This window comes from Strongylocentrotus purpuratus, unplaced genomic scaffold, assembly GCF_000002235.5.
Source record: "Strongylocentrotus purpuratus isolate Spur 01 unplaced genomic scaffold, Spur_5.0 spur5_scaffold_15, whole genome shotgun sequence".
NCBI classification, from domain to species: Eukaryota; Metazoa; Echinodermata; class Echinoidea; order Camarodonta; family Strongylocentrotidae; genus Strongylocentrotus; species Strongylocentrotus purpuratus.
In genome coordinates, this window is record NW_022145600.1 from 18289563 (window position 1) to 18311950 (window position 22388).

At 35.6% G+C, this 22388-nt stretch overlaps 1 protein-coding gene across 1 annotated transcript in view; it reads left to right on the plus strand.

Moving 5' to 3' along the window:
• LOC756375 (G protein-coupled receptor kinase 5) overlaps positions 1-22388 on the plus strand; it is a 45456-nt gene that overhangs the window by 3642 nt on the left and 19426 nt on the right. The window contains exons 2-6 of the mRNA XM_030985977.1: positions 2202-2315; positions 9920-10026; positions 13781-13864; positions 16933-17033; positions 19526-19618. Coding sequence (XP_030841837.1) covers positions 2202-2315; positions 9920-10026; positions 13781-13864; positions 16933-17033; positions 19526-19618 — 499 coding nt within the window. The remainder of the gene's footprint in view (positions 1-2201; positions 2316-9919; positions 10027-13780; positions 13865-16932; positions 17034-19525; positions 19619-22388) is intronic.

Consider the following 22388-nt stretch of genomic DNA (forward strand, 5'->3'; position numbering starts at 1 on the left):
ACACTGGGCTGAATGTGTATGGTGTTGTTAAAGTGGAAATTAATCCCATCAGGATTAAAACAGAAGGGAGGAGGAGAGAGAAAATGGAGGGGAAGGAAGATTGATATCCATGAACAAAAAAGAAAGAAGGTGAAGATAAGAGAGAGAGAGAGGGAGAGGTTTGAATGTATGTCTATATAGAAAGCCACGTTTATCATAAGTGCCTGCATATTTTATAGATTATCTGATATCATTGATTTGGGGCAAAGATTGGGAATCATCTAGCTGACATAAAAGTCATCATGCCTTCTAAAATGGTTTACCTTGAATCATCGGGTTATCGTGTCTGCTCGGATGGTCACGTCACACAACCTTTCATGAAATGAAAATGGAAAATCATTTGGAGATGCACGTTGAGGATGCTACCTTTTATAGATTTGCCGTAGGAATCTAACAAAGTGTCTGGTAAATCTGACAGGACCATTTGTAGATGCGAGGGGCTTATTTCATAAACATTACCCCCAACATTTTGTGATTAAAGGGGTGTGTTTTCACAAAGGTCGGGTAATGCAACCCAACGTGTTGACCCAATGATTCGAAATAATCCTCTAATTCTGATACTTACAATAATATATAAATTTGAGTTTTGATAATGGAACTGTCTTCCTTGAAGTCTAAAAGTTACTGGTATTCTAAATATATGAAACATTTAGTAAATTTAGTACTCTCATTTTTCTGCTCCTATTATAACCAAAGCCAGGATTCTACACCTTGTATGCATAAAGAGAATGTTGAGTTCTGGAAAGGTACACACTTGGTTGTGATCTCTGGTGTAGAAGAATATACCGGTACCAGAAGTATCCCCTGAAATGCTCTTCAGGTACTTCCATGTTGGAAATATGATAAGAAATATAGGTACAGTTTTAGGATCAACCTTTCATGCCACAAGTTTGTGCAGTCCCATTTACACATATCTGTGTTAAGTGCATATAACTGTCAGCAAGACAAAATCAATTTCATTTTATTTTGATGATTCCAAAAGACCAAAACCTCACAGTATACATAAATATGAATGGGCTACATAACCTTTTCCACTTGCTCACAGACACTTTCTTTCACGATGCGAGCACATGACCATGCAGAACTTGACTTTATCTTTAAACATTTCCAGTCAGATTATAAGAGAAACAGGTGCTTAGCAGCCTTGCACCTGCACCAGAATGACCTTTGAGTAAACTTGACCTTCACAAACCTGAGACGGGAGTCCATATGTTCACCTGGTGCTGTTCTGAATACAGCTGTTGTCATGAAAACTGAGAAGGGGTGGGGCCTGGTCGGGGTAGGGTGAAGTGGGATGAGATGAAGTAGGGTCGGGTGGCATGGGTTTGGCAAAACCAAAAAGGGAGGGGTGTAATGAAATGTGGTTTTATGTTAGGGGTAGGGTTTATATGAGTAGAAGCCGCATTCATTTTCAGTTCTTCGACATGTGCTCCAGTGACATTTGCTTCATGGTTGTTGTCCAAGATGTATACCCTATTCACACCCACAAGGCTAACACCAGACCGACCAGAAACCGATCAGAAAATAACGTTACCCTGAGCTGAATGACCGATGACTAAATAATGATAATAATACATCACGTTTATAACGCGCCTAATACTTTGTTTCTAGGCGCAGTATATATTATTATCCTGGTCATCGGATTCAGGCTTACCCGCACACAATGTATGCACATTCTCCACTACCTGGGGAGCATTCCGGCCAGTTGCCATTTAAAAGTCAGTTCGGGGTCAGTCCCGTCAGTGCGACTAATACTAATGCTTTACAGAATTCCCAAAGTCAACCCTTGACCAAACACTAGCACTAAACCTAACCCTGACCCTAAACCTCAACCTATCCCAAACCCAATTACAACTCTGACCCTAACCCTGCACGTATACATGTATATGTGATGAATCGAAGCCTTGAGCAAATGTTATTATAGGTAATGTCGTTTCACCCGTGTATTCCTTATGAAACAAATGACATCTTATACATCAACTTTTTCTCTTGAAGATACGAGTGTTGAAAAACATGCATGCAGTGGAATGAAAAGGTGTATTTAAAAACTTTTAGCTGTTGTTTCAGTGCTGTAATGTTTAATAGTGGGACTTTGATTACAACTAGATGGTCCCATGTGAACACACTCTTCTGTGACATTTAAAACTAACTTCTTTTCTTATCTTTCTTTCTTCCCTCAGGTGGTGGTGGCAAACGCAAAGGCCGGAGTAAAAAGTGGCGACAGATCCTCAAGTTCCCTCACATAACAGAATGCCAACGCCCAACAGAAATAGCAGGTTTGTATTAATATAATCTAGTCACTAATTAAAAGAAGGGGAGTCCACCGACTACACCCTGACATTGACATGAAGTTGATTTTATTCAAAGCAAACAAATGAGAAAAACAGATTATAACAATTATAATAATAATTGATTCTTATTGAGCGCTACTAGAGACCAACTGATCAGAGCTCTAATACACCAGAAAAGAAACATACAAATCATAACAATCAAATAAGGAACAGTAATTGAGATATTATGAACAAAAACAAATTTAGATACCGTATTTGCCGGCGTAAAGGCAGCAGTATTTTTGGAAGAGAAAATTTCAAAAAGTCTAGGTGCAGCCTTTGCGGCGAAAGAGTAAAAAAAATATTAAAAATTTTAAGTCAAAACCATGAAACACAGAACGAATTTGTACATATGGGACAGCAATGAAAGGTGAAGGACATTTCTAGAATAACAGTCTGGAATAATACATGTTTTACAGACAATTATTTGTTATATTTTTTAAATGAAAAAGGGCAAAGTTTTGTCAATCTCGTAAATAAAATTCATAACTTACCAACTAAACTCTACTGGTAGATCTAGATTTAAGTTTTTGCCATAGCTAAAGCAACCTGAATCCTCTAGCTTGCGCGAGCAAAGCTATGGCGCAATCATAGAGCTATATACAAATATATACACAAGAAAAAGCTGCAAAGGATAGAATCAAGGACGGGATGGCCGAGCGGTCTAAGGCGGTGATTTGGGTTGCATTCTACATTTGTACGCAAGAGTTCGAATCACGCCTCTTTCAATTTTTTTTTTTTTTTTTTTTTAAATGTCAAAATTGGGGATGCGGCCTATGCAGCGCTGTGGCCTTATCGCCGGCAAATACGGTACTCAAAACTTATATAATGGATTCAAGATGGAAAGAGTTGGGTTTTAAGTTTCTTTTCGAAAGTGTCTTCTGTACTGCATAGGCGGAGGTGTTGTGGTAGAGTGTTCCAGATGGATGGTCCAGCATAAGATTAGAGAAAGTATGAGAAAACTCAAGTGAAAAATAAGTATTAATTTTAACTAAAGATGCAATCGATCAAATGGAAGTTGGCACCTCCGTGACATATGTTTCAAGCATTATTTCCATTTGCTTTGTATCAACATTTTTTTATGAACATCCATTTTTCAAATGTTGATAAAAACAATGTTTATTTATTAAAGAGAGATTGTTAAAACACACTGTAGTAATTGAGTGCATGTATACATACATACATGTAAATGTAAATGTATGATTATTAGTGCAGAGCGAATGGGGCAGGACCTCAAGAAGTGCATCACTGAATTGGATATTTAATTTTGCTTGATTTCAACTCAAAATTTGTTGAATATATCTTGTTTTTGTCTGATTTTCTTCAAACTTTCTCTGATCTGGTTCAATTATTATCTGCTTTTAATAAAAACCATCTGAACTATTAGGGTAGAATTCACTTTAAATATGCTGCTTCCTCTTTAAACATGTGCCATTCTATTCTAGGCTTGTACTTGTTATCTCATAAGATGGACTAATTCAAACCTGGTTTATCTAACTCCACTGATTCAGTGGGCCCTAAATATTGAGATCTTTGTTTCGTTCAAATTTACTGTAATTATTCATTAAAACAAATGAATAAAAAGAATCCAGTCGTGAAATGTAATTTAGAATTAATTTTACAATAACATGATTTTTAATTTCAATTAAGTCATTGAATTAGAAATAGATATATACCAGGAGATTTAAAGTGTAATTTAAAAAAATCATATGAAATGTATATGAGCGCTATACAAGAACCCACTATTATTATTATTTTATGATGTAATTGCATGCATTTCTTTTTCAGAAAGCATAAAAATCCAATATACAAGGATATTCATTCACAGTTGAAATTTGGATTGATTAGCAGCAGACGAGTTTAGATAATAGAATCCATCGGGGTGGTACCACGTAATGGAATATGGTCTAAAAACTAAAGCAATTCGGCTTTGCAAGATGCAATCTAAATTTGTGTACAATGCATGAATCTTCCTTCATCTCTTTCTAGAGAGTTATCCCATGTGCAGCCGAGCGCGCGGCTTGATCTCTGGTCAAACTTGCGTGGCGTGATTTGATGCAATTGATTTTTGTTGTAGACACCGGGTGTAGGAGACGGGGAGACTCTCCTTCTAGCTTCTATGCTAGTAGGGAAGCATATGATGAGATATATTATCGTGATCTCCTTGTGTTGTAAATCATCACTGCTATCTAAACATACAGTACATATACGACACACACACACACACACACACACACACACACACGCACGCACGCTCGGCGATACGGTATCATCCATCGGAGTCACATGTAGATGGATGCATCGGCGCCCATCCACCCCACACACACAGATACGATATACACACATGCATGATGTTGGTTGGGAAGCTGGGGGGAAAAGCGAGAGTGAGAGAGAGAGATAGAGAGAGAGAGTGTCGAAGAAGCTGCCTACTCCAAAGCTACAGGCTGAAATAATGGATGTAAGTTAGTCGTAAGTCAGTGAATAACAGCAAGCATTAGCGCTGTGGAATTCAATTCATCTCAACGGGAAGGAGGATGGAGGCTTGGAGGAAGGAGGTGGAAGGAAGAGATGATGTGATGAGGGCAAAAAGAAACAATTGGAATTTTGGATAAGGAATGGAAGTCTTTAAATGTAGCAAAGTTATGTACTGATTGTATTGGAGGATGGAGAGGGAGAGAGAGAGAGAGAGAGAGAGAGAGAGAAATAGAAAGAGATGACATTCAGGATTTGAACAGATTTTAACTATTAGAGAGAGATTAAGAGAGTGAATGGAGGATAAGTGGATATGACATTTTGAGATTTTGTTAGGAATTGATCGTGGACGAGAAGGACATTAAACTGTTATGAGATGAGCTCATTTGGACTCGATATAAGAATTTTCTCAAGTCTGGAATACGGTAGATAGAAAAAAACCCATTACATCGAAAGATACAGAAGTGAGATGGGATAAGAGAGAAGAGATGAGAGAGGGAGGAAGAGAAAAGAAGAGTGATAGAGAGAGAAAGAGAGAGAGAGAGAGAGGGGGGGGGGGATGGGGGAGGATGTAGAGAAAGGAAGAGAAAAGAAGAGTGATAGAGAGAGAGAGAGAGAGAGAGAGAGAGAGCGAGCAAGCAAGAGATTAAAAGGTACAGAGAGAGAGAGAGGGGGGGGGGGGGATGGGGGAGGATGAAGAGAAAGGAAAAGAAAAGAAGAGTGATAGAGAGAGAGAGAGAGAGCGAGAGCGAGCAAGCAAGAGATTAAAAGGTACAGAGAGAGAGAGAGAGAGAGGGGGGGGGGGTGGGGGAGGATGAAGAGAAAGGAAAAGAAAAGAAGAGTGATAGAGAGAGAGAGAGAGCGAGCAAGCAAGAGATTAAAAGGTACAGAGAGAGAGAGAGAGAGAGAGAGGGGGGGGGGGGGATTGCAAGCAAGCAAGCAGAAGAGTCAATGGGAGGGGTAGGGAGACGAAGAGATACAAATGGATACTTACAAATAGATACAGATAGAATTGGAGTTGGCATCCCCCGAATGATGATACTGTATAGCGTGTGTGTCCAATGATAGCCTATTAGCATTGCTTGAGCAGTGGTGTTCGTTCTCAGTGGATGTTCAAGGCATCGGTGATGGCTTACCAACTCTCTAGCCCTCTTCGTGAACTCTCCTACCTGTTCATTTATTCATACACCCATTGAAATGACGGGTGATCTTCATGTCTACTGCCGAGAGTCATAAGGGCGTAAATTCTTGTGCTTTAACAAAGAGTTAATGCCGTTGTTCCTTTCACCAAACAATGTCACAAACAATATTGAGGATTTTTCTTCTTTTTCATTTTATTTCATTTCCGGCAACTTAAAGGAGTATAACCTAATAATAATAACAAAGAATACAAGTAAACGAAATACAAATAATAAATACATTAGGGACTGTTAGATTTGCACGTCGACATAGTTGACTGTTACGTGTGACGTCCTTTCAAGGCACTGTGATGTCTTTTCAAGGCACTGCCAGTGGGACGTCACACGTAGCAGGCCACTATGTCGACGTGCAAATCTAAAAGTCCCTAATAACAAAAGAAAAGAAACCATTAACTAATGCCTGTGGATTACTAAAAGAAATTGGGTTTCTGTAGAAGGCTCTCCTCATTTATAGCTCATGGTATATAACATATAAATAAAGATACATAATTAAATAAGATATATATAATTCACTATCAAGAAGATGCAAACAACAATTCTTGATATCATAAATATCAAACAATCATATGCTGTGCAGGTCTTAAGAGTGTACTGTTTGAAAATAATAGAGAAGGAAAAAAAAATCACTTATAGTTTGCAAACAAAACCCTGAAATATTATTACATTTTATTAAACCTACTTTGCGTTATAATTGTTTTGTTGGCACGCATTCTCGTAAATGTAAAATTCAAAACATTGCACCATTTGTAGTATATTAAAGATAAAGGCGCAATGGTATTTTATGAAAGAAAGAAAAACAAAAGAACTAAAACAAATTGATATGTTGCATCACAGTAATATTACATTTCATATTAGGTATTGATACACCTAAACAACAAATCTATGCTGTATGTCTATCTATCAGAATGAAATTCCCCTTGTTCAGTCTAGCATATATTGATCATATACTAGCTGTATGATAAACGTATAGGGTTACCATTTGACTCTTTTGTAGCCTGAACGCCTTTAGGAGGAAACATATCATGAAACGTTTTATAGCAAAACAAGTGTTTTAACATCTTTTTGGACGATAAGTCAATAAGTGATCAGGTTCCAGTACTTATGTAAACATTCTATCCTACAAAAATTGCCTTAACTGGGTTGGGAATCATCATGAGCATGCGCTAATGATTGGCTAATAATAATAATAATATTCCTCTTTTATATAGCGCTTATACATCAACAATGTCTCTAAGGCCTGGGCTGTCAACTTACCACTTCAAAAATGTTTTTTTCTCACACGATGTTTCTATATTTATGCTTATTAATACTACTTTCCACCTGTGTATTCCCCTTTATGCTATACGACAATTTTTTTTTATTAAAGACGTTTCTATATACAAGGATCGAATAATTTTTCCTTAGTGTGAACAGAATCCTAGTGGCATTACCAGTATCCACTTTTCGTTCATTGTTATATCTCCGGGGCAAGCGGTGAAAGTAGGTCACTCCATTAGGCAGTCAACCAGTGGACCCATACATCAGCGTGTTTACATTCACGGTAGTGTTGCCAATTTGATAGGCCTTCCATACCAAGCACATTATTTTCATTGCCTAATGGTTTCAGTCATTAGAGAAGAGATAGAGAGAGAGAGAGAGTAAGAGAGAGAGAGAAAGAGAGTATTCAAATAAATTATATAAAATATTTGAGTAATAGCAAAGATAATGGTTTCATGAAATAGCGCTTGCCGGAACATTGCTCTTCAAATTAATGAGTAAATTTACATACTCCAGCATTACGTGCACAGTCAGTCTATGATACATGGTGCATTTGTTTGTTGAAAGCCGTTAGGGCATTAACTACTGTATGTGTTAAAATTATATGAGTTACTGCCCTTCTTGCTCTAAGGAGATGCTATTCTTCCTTTAAATTCTTAAAAGCAGTATAAGTTTTGCACCTTTTGTCTAGATCGCTGCTCACAAACCGCAGGCCATTAAAAAGGAGCCACTTGCTTCCCAGTGTCATTCACAGCGAGCTATAAACTCCATTGAACTCCATCAAACTGCAGCGGTCGAAACAAAGAATCGTTTTTCCATCCATCCATTCTTTGATGACACAAATGTATCTCCTTCTTCTTCTGCCATAAAAGCTACCCCACGTATTAAACCAATGCCAAATAAATCCATGCACATTGCATACACAGCCCCAGTTCTCATTAATTTACCTGAAACGGTTGCCAAATCAGCCTAATTTGGAAAAGTCATAAAAATCGCCATTCTAGCTCTATCACATGTTCGCTGGTTGAAGGTCACTCCTTCAAATGTATTTTAAATGTCAAATATATTTGGTTCACTCCCATTTTGCCAGGCAGTAATTTCCACTCAATTTGATTTAGATATGTACATTCTGTAAGGGGGAGCACCAATTGACTGTAAGCCTAAATATTCTCTCTGTGCCAAGTCTAAATCAAATTTTGAAGTAATGGTTATGGAAAGGGTTGAGCGAGGTCAAATGAGGATACGTTTCGATTCTTACTATTGACAGTCAAAGTATGAAGAAAATATTATGATTCAATTCTCTATGGAAGTAAGTTTAACAAATTATATATACTTGCTTCTTCTCAGTTTTCTTTATAAAAATATTTAAAAATCTCCTTTCAAGTCATAAACTTGATTTTTTTCTTCTTCTCATCTGCTGAAAGCTTGCATCTAAGTTTTTTGTTGTCTCTCAGGGACTCAACAGATTCTATGTGATGTAGATCATAATCATAAATTAAAGACAGTAATTATTCATGCATTGGTATTGCAGGTTGGCCTTAATTTAAGAATGTGTGTACATTCATATCCCTTTTTTGCAGGGATATATAATAATGTATTCCTTACTTTTTTTGTGCAGAATCCATGCTATTTTTCATGAACAGATAAAGAATAATGCAGTCTTCATCATTTTGCTACTTCGATGATAATAATTTATGCTATTTTACCTCATATATTAAGTTTGATGACTCATTTGTTGTTGAATAATGCAGCATGTTTGAGTCACTTACAGCGCTTAGACATGCATATCATGGTGCTCTCACTCCAGTAGCTGCTTGTTACAGGTGAAGAGACACATTGTACACATGTACTTCCAGTATGAACGAGTATCATACCTCTATGGCGCCAAAACACTCCATAAATGCAAGCCATGCTGAAACAGTGACACATACCCACTCTCTAGAAAGCCCAGAAATTTGAGAGCACCTATTTTTTGTTACAAATTTAAGGGGCACTTCCCTCGTTTAGTTTGGCTGCACAATTTTTTTGTGCTGGTATCCTCCTTGACTGCTGATGAATGGAACAACTACTAGTGAATAAACCTTCATATGAACATCATGCGAGCATTTTTATGAGCTTCAATGATCATTCAAGAGTAGTCCACTCGTGTTCATGTGTCATGCAATTACAAGCAAGACTTACCACCAGTTCATATACCTATGTATTAATTTTTTTATTGCAAGTAATGACTGACAGTTGCAATTTAAACAATGTCTCTGAAACAGTTTTTCAATAGATTTCAACAGTTCAACTTCAAATGATCCCAAAAGCCACAGATTTTAACTTTTTTTGTATGGTTAATTTGTTGAATGCTTTATGATTCTTTTGTGATGTATAGATTAATATATACATGTATATAGAGAGTAATATTCCCCTGATTTATCTTTGTCAATTCGGCAAATGGAAAAATACGATCATGCTTCAGAATTTCATCAATTTTGAAAAATTTACTGCATTTTTATTTTGAATATCGTGGTTAACTTTGATGTTACTATGATCAGATTTTCTAATAATTTATATCCACAGCATCTTAAATTTGCGACCTAGTTTTTATCTTCTTATTTCGACTTCTTCTCTTGACAGAGTATGAGAGTATATGTGAGGAGCAGCCCATCGGCGAGTTACTGTTCAAGGAGTTTTGTGATACGAAACCGGAGCTGAAAAGAGCCATCACATTCTTAAAAGAAGTTGTAAGTATTCACGTCTTAATATAAATGAAGCACTATAATCTGGGGGCTTGAATACAGAGTCTGGTCTGTTCTTGTGTGTAAGTCCATCAATAGCAGAATAATAGAAGCCGAGCCCTGTTTCATTAAACTTGTAATCAATGACTAGTTACAATTACTGTTATAAGCTACTGAAATCGTGGCATTTGATTGGCCGAGAGCAAATTTGTCATAGAAATCTAGCATTGGTTGTTGATAACGAGTTCTATGAAACGGGGCCCAGATATGTAATTCTTGAGAAGAATCATAGAGGGTGAAGGTCGCCATGGAATCCATTGCCAGAAGGTAGTTTGCGATTTTTCAAGAGTAGCTTGCTTTAAAAATGCCCTCAAAACTGAGAGATCTGCTAAAAGTTGCTTTCCAGTAGATTCACCTCTATCTGTATGTTGGAAGCTGTTCCATTTTGTTTCTGTTCGTATTTTTAAGTACCAGCAAATGACAAAAGCAAGTCAAAGCTATTTTTGCCCATGGATACATTACTAAGATTGCATAATATCAGATTATTTTATTTTATTATATTAACTACTAGATTGATGGCACATCACTAATGTTCTCTAGCAGTTTATTAATCCATAGTTGCCTTTCACAACCAAGGTGTAGTGAAATTGGTACCTGGTAGGAAGGAATTCTTTTAAATGCTTTGAGCTCCGCGGTCATTTCTTAAGCCTAACGCTGGGTTGCCCCCTGCAAACATCACTTTTTGTTGTGGATGTGAGTTTGGTTTGATGTGTTTTCAATATTTTGTTTACCTGACTGTAAAGAAAGCAATTGCATGCTTATAAAGTAAGCAACCAGGGGACCAACAGCTTGAAGTCCTCTCTGAGGAACTTGTTAAAATGAGGATTAATGCCTAACCAAAGGGCACTAGGGCATCTACTTGGGTTTGATCCAAGACCTCGCAGTTACGAGTCCACTGCTCTACTACTGAGCCATCACGTCTCCTCTGAGTGCAAGACAAGAAACCAAAAGTGTTTATATTTTAAGCATTTTTAAACGGTTTTAACAATAATAAAAATAATAATAATAATAATAATAATAATAATAATAATAATAATAATAATAATAATAATAATAATAATAATAATAATAATAATAATAATAATAATAATAATAATAATAATAATAATAATAATAATAATAATAATAATAATAATAATAATAATAATAATAATAATAATAATAATAATAATAATAATAATAATAATAATAATAATAATAATAATAATAATAATAATAATAATAATAATAATAATAATATATAATAATAATAATAATAATAATAATAATAATAATAATAATAATAATAATAATAATAATAATAATAATAATAATAATAATAATAATAATAATAATAATAATAATAATAATAATAATAATAATAATAATAATAATAATAATAATAATAATAATAATAATAATAATAATAATAATAATAATAATAATAATAATAATAATAATAATAATAATAATAATAATAATAATAATAATAATAATAATAATAATAATAATAATAATAATAATAATAATAATAATAATAATAATAATAATAATAATAATAATAATAATAATAATAATAATAATAAAAACGTTACTTATAAAGCGCTTACCACCGAAGTCTCTAAGCGCAAACAATGCACCAACGGACTCCATAGATTATTGTTAGGAAAGTTTTGAGGTAATTGGCACTTCAAATCATTTTCATGTGATCCAGCACAGTCTTTTAAAAGTAAGAGCAATTTTCCACTGAATAAGGTTTAATAGCTAGAAATGGTACCAACCTTTACAAGGGGTCTTTTTAAATAACTGAACACCACACATGACAATAGTTCACATGCAATTGATGACTTGAATACTTGCAAACGACCAATTTGTCATTTGTTGACAGTTCCACCTTCCCAGGTAAACAATATTAAAGTAAAATACTGAAATCACTCACTTTGACTGAAGCCGTTATTGAAAAACCCATACATTTTTTCAATTTATACAGGTACACTATCCTTACAGTTTGAATACTTCCTCTGTACAAGTTAACATGAGAACATGTAAATGATTTCACACTGAACAATATGGTCAAAATCACTTATGACAAATGTCCCCCCCCCCCCATCATAATGAGATTTCAAATCGAACATCCATCCAGATATGAAAATAAGAATTGCATTTGAGAGTGCCGTTAGCTTCGGGCCAGTGTGATGTGCTTTCAATTGTGCAGGCCTGAAGGCCTTGTGGCCGGGTGTGAGATCTTCCCAAGTCTTCAGTGATGACCTTTTCTCAGTTATTACATTTAAAGACCCACGTGTATGTACGTGTATGTCCGAAATTGGATATGGGGATGGCTAATTGGGAATATATCTGTTATTAAAATGGGTCAGCCATCATTCGTCATTGCTGGATGTTCATGCTCTAGTTGGGATGTAGCCTGGTTCCCAGCCATTTCCCGCCTCATTTGCCCCATTATTCCCCCCATTTGCAATAAGATGAGTCTAACTGAGCCTGGAGTATGCAGACTATTGATTTTCACTACTACTACCATAGAAAGAGAGAAAGGACAAAATAGTCTTCATGTGACATCACCAGACTCGCATTATTTTTTTTCCCCAGAAAATGAAATTTACCCCCCCCCCCCCCCTCCAACAAAAAGTGTTCTGAAATCTAGGCTGGTAAGGATAGCAAGTAGATGATCACACATTATAACACCACCAGTCTTTAATTGTCTGGACCTCCTTTTTCAAGCTTTCACCAATTGTCATAAACATCATGAAAACATGAATAAAATGTGAGAGAACAGAAGACTCTTTGTACTTTAAGGAAATGCTGATGATTCAACAGAGATAGGGATTTTGCCTTTAAAAAAACAAACCATTTATCAGTGTATTGTCTTTCAATTTCCTTGTTAACTGGAAGTTTATCTCCCCCCCCCTCCCCCCTCCCCGGCATGGTCATTTTTATTCAGAGCAGGGTTGTGTCTGCGCACTAGACTAGAGAACATCACGCTGCCCAACAAAAATGAATGCGTGTGTTTATTATTATGATGGCACTTCCAGATGAAAGTAACGTGGTGCTCTGGTAAAATGTATTGACCTGTTTCTTTATTTCCTTTTTATCACTTAAATGTATCCTCCCTGCATCATCAAGCTGGTAATGGAAATGTCTTTCTGATTTATTGGGAGTAACATCGACATCCACAGAAATCAAGAATGTTTCAAATTAGCTTGTCAAACTCGAGGCACACTGCCAAACCGACCCCAAGTCGACGAGTAATCATGGACCTCGGGGCAACATAATTTTTTGTTTGATCTGGTGTCGGTCATTTGTCAGTCTCATTATTGTGACTGGGACATTAGGATGATGCTCTGGAGAAAATGAGTATGTGCAATGAAGCAAATTACAGGTATTGCTCCCTGACTATTGATTGTTCACAAAGTTTGGAAGTGGTTCAGAATTTTGAAATTTTCCTGCTCTAAAATCATGAAATATTTTTGTTTTTGTTTTTTGTTTGTTGTTGTTGTTGTTGTTGATTGCATTTTTGCAATTATCCATGAGAGCATTAAAGACATCTCTAGTTTCTTGGTTGTATAGTAATAATAAAAGCAAAGAAATTTGAATTGCCACACATGTTTTGTTTTTGTCAACAATTATCATTCTCTCTTTGTTATGTTTCATGATTTTGTTCTTCATTTACTAGTATTTTTGTTTTGTTTTGTTGGTTTGTTTTCAGAGTTGTTATGAGGTCGAGGTTTCGTCACAAGAGGACAGGAGCAGAGTTAGTCATAAAATCTTTCATGAATATATATCACAAGAGGTAAGCAGATTGCTCATGAATATGCATGAGGTCTTTTGAATTAGTTAGTCATAAAATCTTTCATGAATATATATCACAAGAGGTAAGGAGATTGCTCATGAATATGCATGAGGTCTGTTGAATTAGTTAGTCATAAAATCTTTCATGAATATATATCACAAGAGGTAAGCAGATTGCTGATGAATATGCATGATGTCTATTGAACTAGTTAGTCATAAAATCTTTCATGAATATATATCACAAGAGGTAAGCCAAGGAGATTGCTCATGAATATGCATGACGTCTATTGAACTAGTTAGCCATAAAATCTTTCATGAATATATATCACAAGAGGTAAGCAGATTGCTCAATGTACTTTTAGACCCATTGACCAGTGAACTGGATGGTTGCTGTATTAAGCATATTGGAATAAGTAATTTTCAGTAGTTTTTATTGTTTGACATGATTTCATCTTGGGTCATCTTGTAAAAATAGCACTCTTGTTTTCGATAAAGAAAAGAATTAGTGCTAGTTCATGTATGCACTGATTGATACTGGAAGCACTTCACTCTGGAACAGAGGTAATAGGGACTTTTAGATTCTGCACGACGAGAACGTGGACTGCCCTTCTAAGGCAATGTGACGCCACTGCCAGTGCCTTAAAAGGACGTCACATTGCCTTAAAAGGGCAGTCCACGTTCTCGTCGTGCAGAATCTAAAAGTCCCTATTGTTTGCAGTGCACGGCTGATGAGTCAAAACGGTTAACCTACTGCTTAATGACAAGTAGAAGCAAAACTGTTTACATTTGAATTCAACAAAATTCCTAGAATTTCAGATTTTATATTCAAATATATGACATTTATTTTCGATGTCCACATTTCGTTTAGAATAATAAAATTGGGCTGTAAACTAACACTGTAAACAGATTATTACAAAAAAAATTGGCCCTGAAAGACTTCATTCCAAAGGATGAAATTCCTAGTAATAAGACGGTACATTATTTTGAATTCACAAACCTTGATAGGAACAGTTACTGTAACAGTTCACTATCAGAATCATGAATCTTCAAAATAATGAATCTTCTGAGAAATACAACAATTGTTTGGAATTTTGAACTTCCTACATGTAGTATGGGAAAATCATTCTCCTGAAGACTTGAAGAAAAAAATAGTGCCTCCATGTTTGACAATGCAGCTTTAAATGCACTGCATTCATTTCTATGACAGCTGAACACCCTTGGCAGAGCAATAAGAGAGAATATCATGAACACAAGTGTTTTGAGCACAAACATGTCACAAATACTTCAGTGAAGATAGACGTCGGAGGGATATGACATGGGGGTCAAGAGAGACCCCCCCCCCCCCAGTAATTCTCTTTAATTTTTTTTTTTTTTATGAGAAATCTTACCTTGTTTTTCTATTGTACTTGATTTTGATAGTATTATCATATTCGTTACCAAATAAAAACTCTTTTTTTAAAATTGAATGGTTGAGAAAGGAAATTAATTCTTTTAACTTCCTATTTAGAAAAAAAAGAATGCTGACAAATGGGGGAAAAAAGGAAAGATTTTTTTTTAAATACTCAATTGCGATTAAAAAAAAAAATATATATATATGCTCATTTGAAGTATTGATATAGAGTCCTATGTATATTTGTTTTCAAACAATGATAATGATAATAAAAGTACGCCACATTAGGACATATGATCTCTGTGCACTTCCAAAGGACTTTTCATATTATCATCCCAGCAAAGGGTGCATTTTAGATCATACATGACAGCTAAGATTTGCTCTCAGTATCAAGAGCTATCATCGCAACCTCTTTGAACGATGTCCATCACGAAGATAAATGTCCTCTTTTTACGCAGAATTGAATAAATATTTCATGAACCTGCACGCCCCTCGAAATAATATAAATGTATGACATGCCCTTTCAAGAGTGAACTCATGGATTTGAATTGCATGGATTAGGAATTTAGAGGGAGATGAATGGGATGGATATATCACTTGGCTGTCAGCTGCTGTCCATCCTTCTACCACTGTTCAGACTATCAAAATATGGCGTGTAATGAAATGTTGAATAGTGAAACGCATGTTTGAGAATTGTTTCAAATCATGTTTAGACTTTATTAATGGGCAGGCCTCTCTATCATGAGCCTTGCCATATGTTGTGTGGACTCACCACTTCAAAACTAATTTCTATTAAATGAAACGTTGAATAGTGAAACATATGTTTGCTAGCATCGTTTCAAACCATGTTTAGACTTACTGGTACATGTATGGGCCGTTCCTATCTATCGTGAGCCTTGCTCTGACTGGCCACCTGTCGTGTGAACTCACCACTTCAAAACTAATTTCTTCCTATTCCGGCAAGTCTAAGCTATTTGACCTTTGACATACATGACAGACCAGAATGTATTTTGAATGTGTAAATCTAGATTTTTTTTTCCATTGCACAAATCGTGTTAGCAAACATGTGTACTCATATTGCTAAACCAGAAAACTACTACCCGTATCTTTTGTTGAAGGTCATTATTGAGTTAGTAGTTTCATAATCATATTTTCATTGCTATAGTTGACATCCATCCTTTCCTTTGATGTATCTAAGTGTAGAGATGTCATAGTCGAGTGGTTGAGTTACTTGACACTGATTGAAAGGTCATGGGTTTGAGCCCCAACACGATAGATACATGTAACATATATATTTAAGCATGGCATTCCATCTACATTGCTTCTCTCCACCCAGGTGTTAGATGGGTTCCTGATAGGATGCAAATGTCTTTATGATTGGTTTTAAACATACGTGTGTGCCTGTAAAATCAAAATAGCTACTAGGCAGGCTAGAATGCTCCTCCAAATAAGTAGAGTGGAGAATGTGCTCTATGTTGTTGTTGTTGTTATTATTCTTATCATTGATTGGTTTTAACATATATGTGCCTGTAAAATCAAAATGGCCACTAGGCAGGCTAGAATGCCCCTTCAAGTATTAAAGTAGAGTGGAGATTGTGCACTATGTTGTTGTTATTCTTATGATTATTATTAACTTTAATACAGATTTTCCATGTTTTTTGTTTGTTTGTTCTCCTCAGAGTCTACAGAGATTGGAGATGATTGAAGAGGACAAAGTGACAGCTTGTCAGAATGCATTACTAGACTCACCAGGAACAGAGCTTTTTTCTGAATGTAGAACGTAAGTATCTACCAAATTTTTTCTCAGCAAGGCATTGATATACATTTGCCACTCCATACCCAGGAAGAAATAGGGACCTGGTGGTCTTTCTATACAGGTGGTCACTGAAGCAAGGTTTGACTGCATCAAATCTGTAAAACGGGGCCCCAGGGTGTTTTCAATATCCTACAGTCCATAGCAATCATGTTCAGATTCTATAAAAAGATCATTGCAGTATTCACACATTTTCAAAGGAGACGAACAGGGCTATTTAAACGTAGCCTGAGGTGTTAATTTTTTTAAGTCTTTGCGATTGTGTTGTAAATAGGAGATTTCTTACCTTGCAAAAAAGTAAACAAATTTCACTTGTGATTTATGAATAGTATTTGGAACGGGGAACATATTTCCCTTTAAATACTTTTATAAAACAATAACCCCCTTTTTTTTTCTCTCTCTCTCTCCCTCTTTGTAGTTAAAAAATTAATAATAAAAAAATTGCAGAAAATTCCTATGAAGAATTGATTGTGTTGTCATATCAAGAAGAATTTTTATCCAAATAATTACTGATTGGATCAATGTATATAGTGCAGTCACTATATACAAATGCTCTACTGTGCTGGGATGAAAACAAAACACCTATTAAACAGTGCTACTTAACAGGCGCACAATAAAAAGCCCGTTACATTCCGATTTATGTAAAAAAATGTTAAAACAGGCAGTTTATCCATTTATAACCAATTTTGACAGTCCTTTCCTGATGGACGAGGATTGTGGAATTCTCTTGATTTTGGGCGGTGCTCCCGCTTGAATTTTCAGAATTCTGAATTATGACATTAAAGTGTCCTTTTGTAGGGGTTACGATTTCTAGGAGTACCTGAAATATTATCATAAGCTAGTGATGCAAACATTTAGAGCAAGCAGGTGATGTTTTAGGGCCGATGAAAGGCTCAGAAAAATGCATTAATTTGTCCGCTATTGTCGCCATACGCCTGTATGAGCAACCGTAGGAAAGGTGTGTTTAGTGGATCTATAAATCATTGGTGGAAAAAGAGGGAACTTCCCTTTCTTATTACAGGGATCCCTCCCATCTCCCTGCTTATTCCCCTATGCTGAACTATTCTCCACTATTTAATGCCATTACTGTGAAATTGGCAACATGGAATTGCACATTTTTATTACATTTTGGCAGTAATGTAGCGAAGTGGAAAACTAGTATAACATTTCAAGGATGCCTTTGCGGTATAACTTGCAATAACTCATATGATGCATGTGCCGGGTGTGTTAATATCAATCATTCAAGATGGTGTGCTCATAAAACGCTTGATAAAGTGTAGATAATTTCTCATCAGAAACCCATTTCATTAGGAGGGCCAAATTAATGAGTATTATATAGTAATTTATCCCCAAGAGGATCCCGTCAGTGATACTATCCAAGCAATTTTTATTGTCGTCTCCAGTAATGGAAACAGCCCAATTCTATTCCAACTCTGTGACAGTTATAAGCAAGCTGATTGTCCTGTAAACGAAGTATGGTAAGAGGAATTTTCCTCTATTTTCCAAATTATTTTGTGTTGTTTTGTTAAATACAAGGAGATGTGTGACATGAGAGAAATTGTGCAGATATCCTAATAGTACTCTACAAAATATTTCCCCTTCATTTTGTTTGTTTTTTCTCCTTTCCCATAAATCTTTGGGTTAATTAAAAGAAAAGAAGAAAAAAATTGTTTTAAAAATATTTTTTTGTAAAGGTAAGAAAAATAGGTTTTCAGCTTAACTTACTAATAGACATGTCCATGACGTCAGTTGAAATATATGTGTGCACGACTAAACGATGGTATAGTTGTATGCATTACTTTATCTGTAAATAAATTGAAATTGCGTTTCTATTTTTTATGGGTTTTATGGGTCAAATTTTGATATGACTTCAGTACCTAAAGAACGAATCGTCCATCTTCTGCCCAGCAAATCCTCAGTGTACTTGAAAGCTTAGTGTAATATGGTTTTGAGGTCAAAAGTGTCTTGTTATGTATGAAGTGAGCCAATCGAAATGAGATTGAAATGTACAGATCTAAAACAACTAGATATTTCATCAATAACATGCTTCCAAAACATTTCCATACTGATTCCATTCAGATATAAAGACCTTCTTTCATTGTACAATCCCATCTATCTTGTTATCTAGAACAATTTACCTCTGCCATCCATAGAGGGGGGGGGGGGGTTATATTATGAGTGCAATAAATATTTCTACGCTTTGTGATACCATTGTCAAATATGATAATGAACATTTAGTCCCAAGAGAGATATCAACACTCCAACTAGCATTGCATAACTATTTTTAGGAGTGTAGATACCTTCAAAAACATCAGAGTGCTGTCAAACATTGTTAAAATAGCACAGCCATTATCATTCTTATATATTTGTAAATATGACATTGTAATACCAGTACCTGTTTCTTTGAGATTATATATTTATTGTGTTTTAATTTGATTCTTTTCTTTTTTTCTTTGCAGAGTTGTAAGAGAATACCTAAAAGGAGAACCTTTCAAAGAGTATCTAGATAGCATGTATTTCTCCAGGTTCTTACAGTGGAAATGGTTAGAAAGGTAAGATCCAACATTACATCACATTTTAACAAATCTTGTATTTCTGGTAAAAGTAAAGAAAACCCCAAATTGTTGGCTTTTCCATTTGTTTTATCGTCACATGGAAGAATATATATAACATCAGTTTGTTTCATATAAAATGGATTGCTTATATATTATGTTGTGGTATTTAAAATAAAATAGTTCACAACTTTGAACCAATTCAGATGTTAACCGATGATCCTATTCAACGATTATTTGTATTGAATAATCGTGATGTTCGTTAGTTCTTAAAAAGGAATTTTGATGATTCGAAAACCTCATTCTACACAATCATTCCTATTCGTAGCATTACCAACCATTTATTATAGCATAAAATGAACAATAACAGATAGATGTACTTCATCGGAAGACATGAAGATGAAAGCCATTGTCTCCTTGGTTTCTCAAAATATGGAGGTTTCTTCTTGATAATTTCATAACTGTTTTGATGGATTTGAGCTCTTTTTTGTTCTCGCTCAAGTATATGATTGTTAAAAACCCCTATAGGTACATAAAACAGGGGGTGATTGTATAGTTGTGAAATATTCAGAAAGCAGCGTTCCGTTCTTCCATTGTTTAACATCACGACCATGAGCTGCTTCCTGTCAAATAATTTGATTACCAGTATGGATGGCTGATACTTCATTCACTATTCTCGGTACCATTCAATGTTGCTGTACATGTATGATGATGGAGTGGGGAGCTCAGCTCAGTGGTTGAATTTGGCATTTACGCTGTCATATTTTATAACGTGCATGAAGCCGTGTGCATTACATTCATTCTAACGAGGGACGTACTTTACCCTAATTAACACAATCATGTTATGCACCGATGATGCACATTGATTTTAAGTGCTGTAGTAAAGCATGCACGCACCCAAACACACCCACCCACATACACATCCATATACTGTAACCACACACATGCACCCACATGTGGGTTTGTGAATTTAAATATTGGTTTGTAGGCCTCGGAATGAGTCTATATTCTAAAACTTACAAGAATTGGGCTGAGAACAGACTTGTGGAGGTAAATTCTAAATTGATGCATACCCACGCTCGTTCGCTCACAACACGCACAAACACACACCCACACCTGGTTTGTAAGTCCACAAATTAGTCTTAATTCTAAAAATAACCCAAATTAGGCTGGAAACAAACTTGACAAGGCGAATATTCTACAACCTTTTATTTTGCAAGGTTTCCACATCTTCTTTAGATAACAAGTATACAAGGGTAACCATTGAATCAGATTGTGATTTCAATCAAAGCTCTATTTCTACATTGATTCATATATATATATATATATATATATATATATATATATATATGTATATATATATATATATATATATATATATAGTGAGACATTCCTAGGCTTCAATGTTTTTTTCCTCAAATAGAGGTGATTTATATTTATTCATTTTCCTAACCATTTTGTTTTAAGCCCCACTGCACTACTTATAGCTACTTGCGCCCTCTATAAAGCAAACAATGCCTAATCGGTGACCATTGGTCCCCCTTGGTCCCTTTTTTCTTATGTTAATTGAGAGCTGATTTGATGGATAACCACCTGTCAGCGACCATGCAGGGAGGTCTAATCCCTCTGGCTAAACAAATGCAGATAGGCTTCAAAGTACATGTACATGTATATAAATGTAGTATAGAGGGAACACATACAAGAGTACAGGATACTATGCTTCAAGATTTTCATGTTTTTCAAGGAAATATGCCTTATTATTTCCCAGGATCAAACTCATCAACTATTTCAATGAAAAAATAGTAAAGATTGTAAATTGATTGAGTCATCAAGCACATGTATGAACTGGGCCCCTTGTTAAAAAGAGTTGCGAGTGATCCAAATCGATAGGGAGTCTTCTAATCAGTCTCAAGTTTGCATTCCCCTTCTCTCATGCTCATAGTTGCGATTGATATCAACTGCAGAAAAGTTACGATTAATCACAACTTTTTATAAGGCATGGCTCTGGTTGCCTATCAATGACCTACCTATCATGTATGTGTTATATATTTGTGAGGGTTGTACAGATTTCAAAAGTGCAACTCACATGTTCAGTGTACATAACCCTTCTCTGTATATTAGAATGACCCTCCCTCCTCTATTGTGTCCTTTATCAATATGAAAGTTGTTCCAAATGGAAGATGGCATACACTCTGGGCAGGCCTCCATCAATTTGAGGAGACCGTGTCCCCCTGATTTGGAAGAGACAATGTAAATACGCAGATTTGATTTGCTCTGCTCACCGACTATTTGCTATCCTCGGAAGCCATGGACAGAGGAGGGTTGATATTTTCTCCAGAATTTGACAAAACATGCGTAGAAACTGTTATTTATGTTTGATCCTTTCGCTCAAATGTCACAGGAATTGGTAGAGCATATTTGCTCACATTTCTAAAGAATCTTGTTTTCAGTTTAATTGTGGAATGATGATCTCGCACTACACGAACAAGGTGTCGGCATAGACCTATTTCTGTAGCTCTTGAGTCGAACTAGAATAGAAAAATGTTGTGAGATTGTGGTGATGATGAGTGGAGTCTGTTTGTAATTGCAAATTGGCCTCTGTAGATTTACCGTGATTATTGTCTAGGGAATGATAGGAAAAGTGGGCAACTGATCACCTGTTCACACTTCAAATGTGAGCTTTTAAAACGCACAGTGGCTTTCCATCAGAACAGTAATACAAAGAATGCTAGATTGAAATTCATATGTCCTCGAAGTTGAGAAGAAAAAA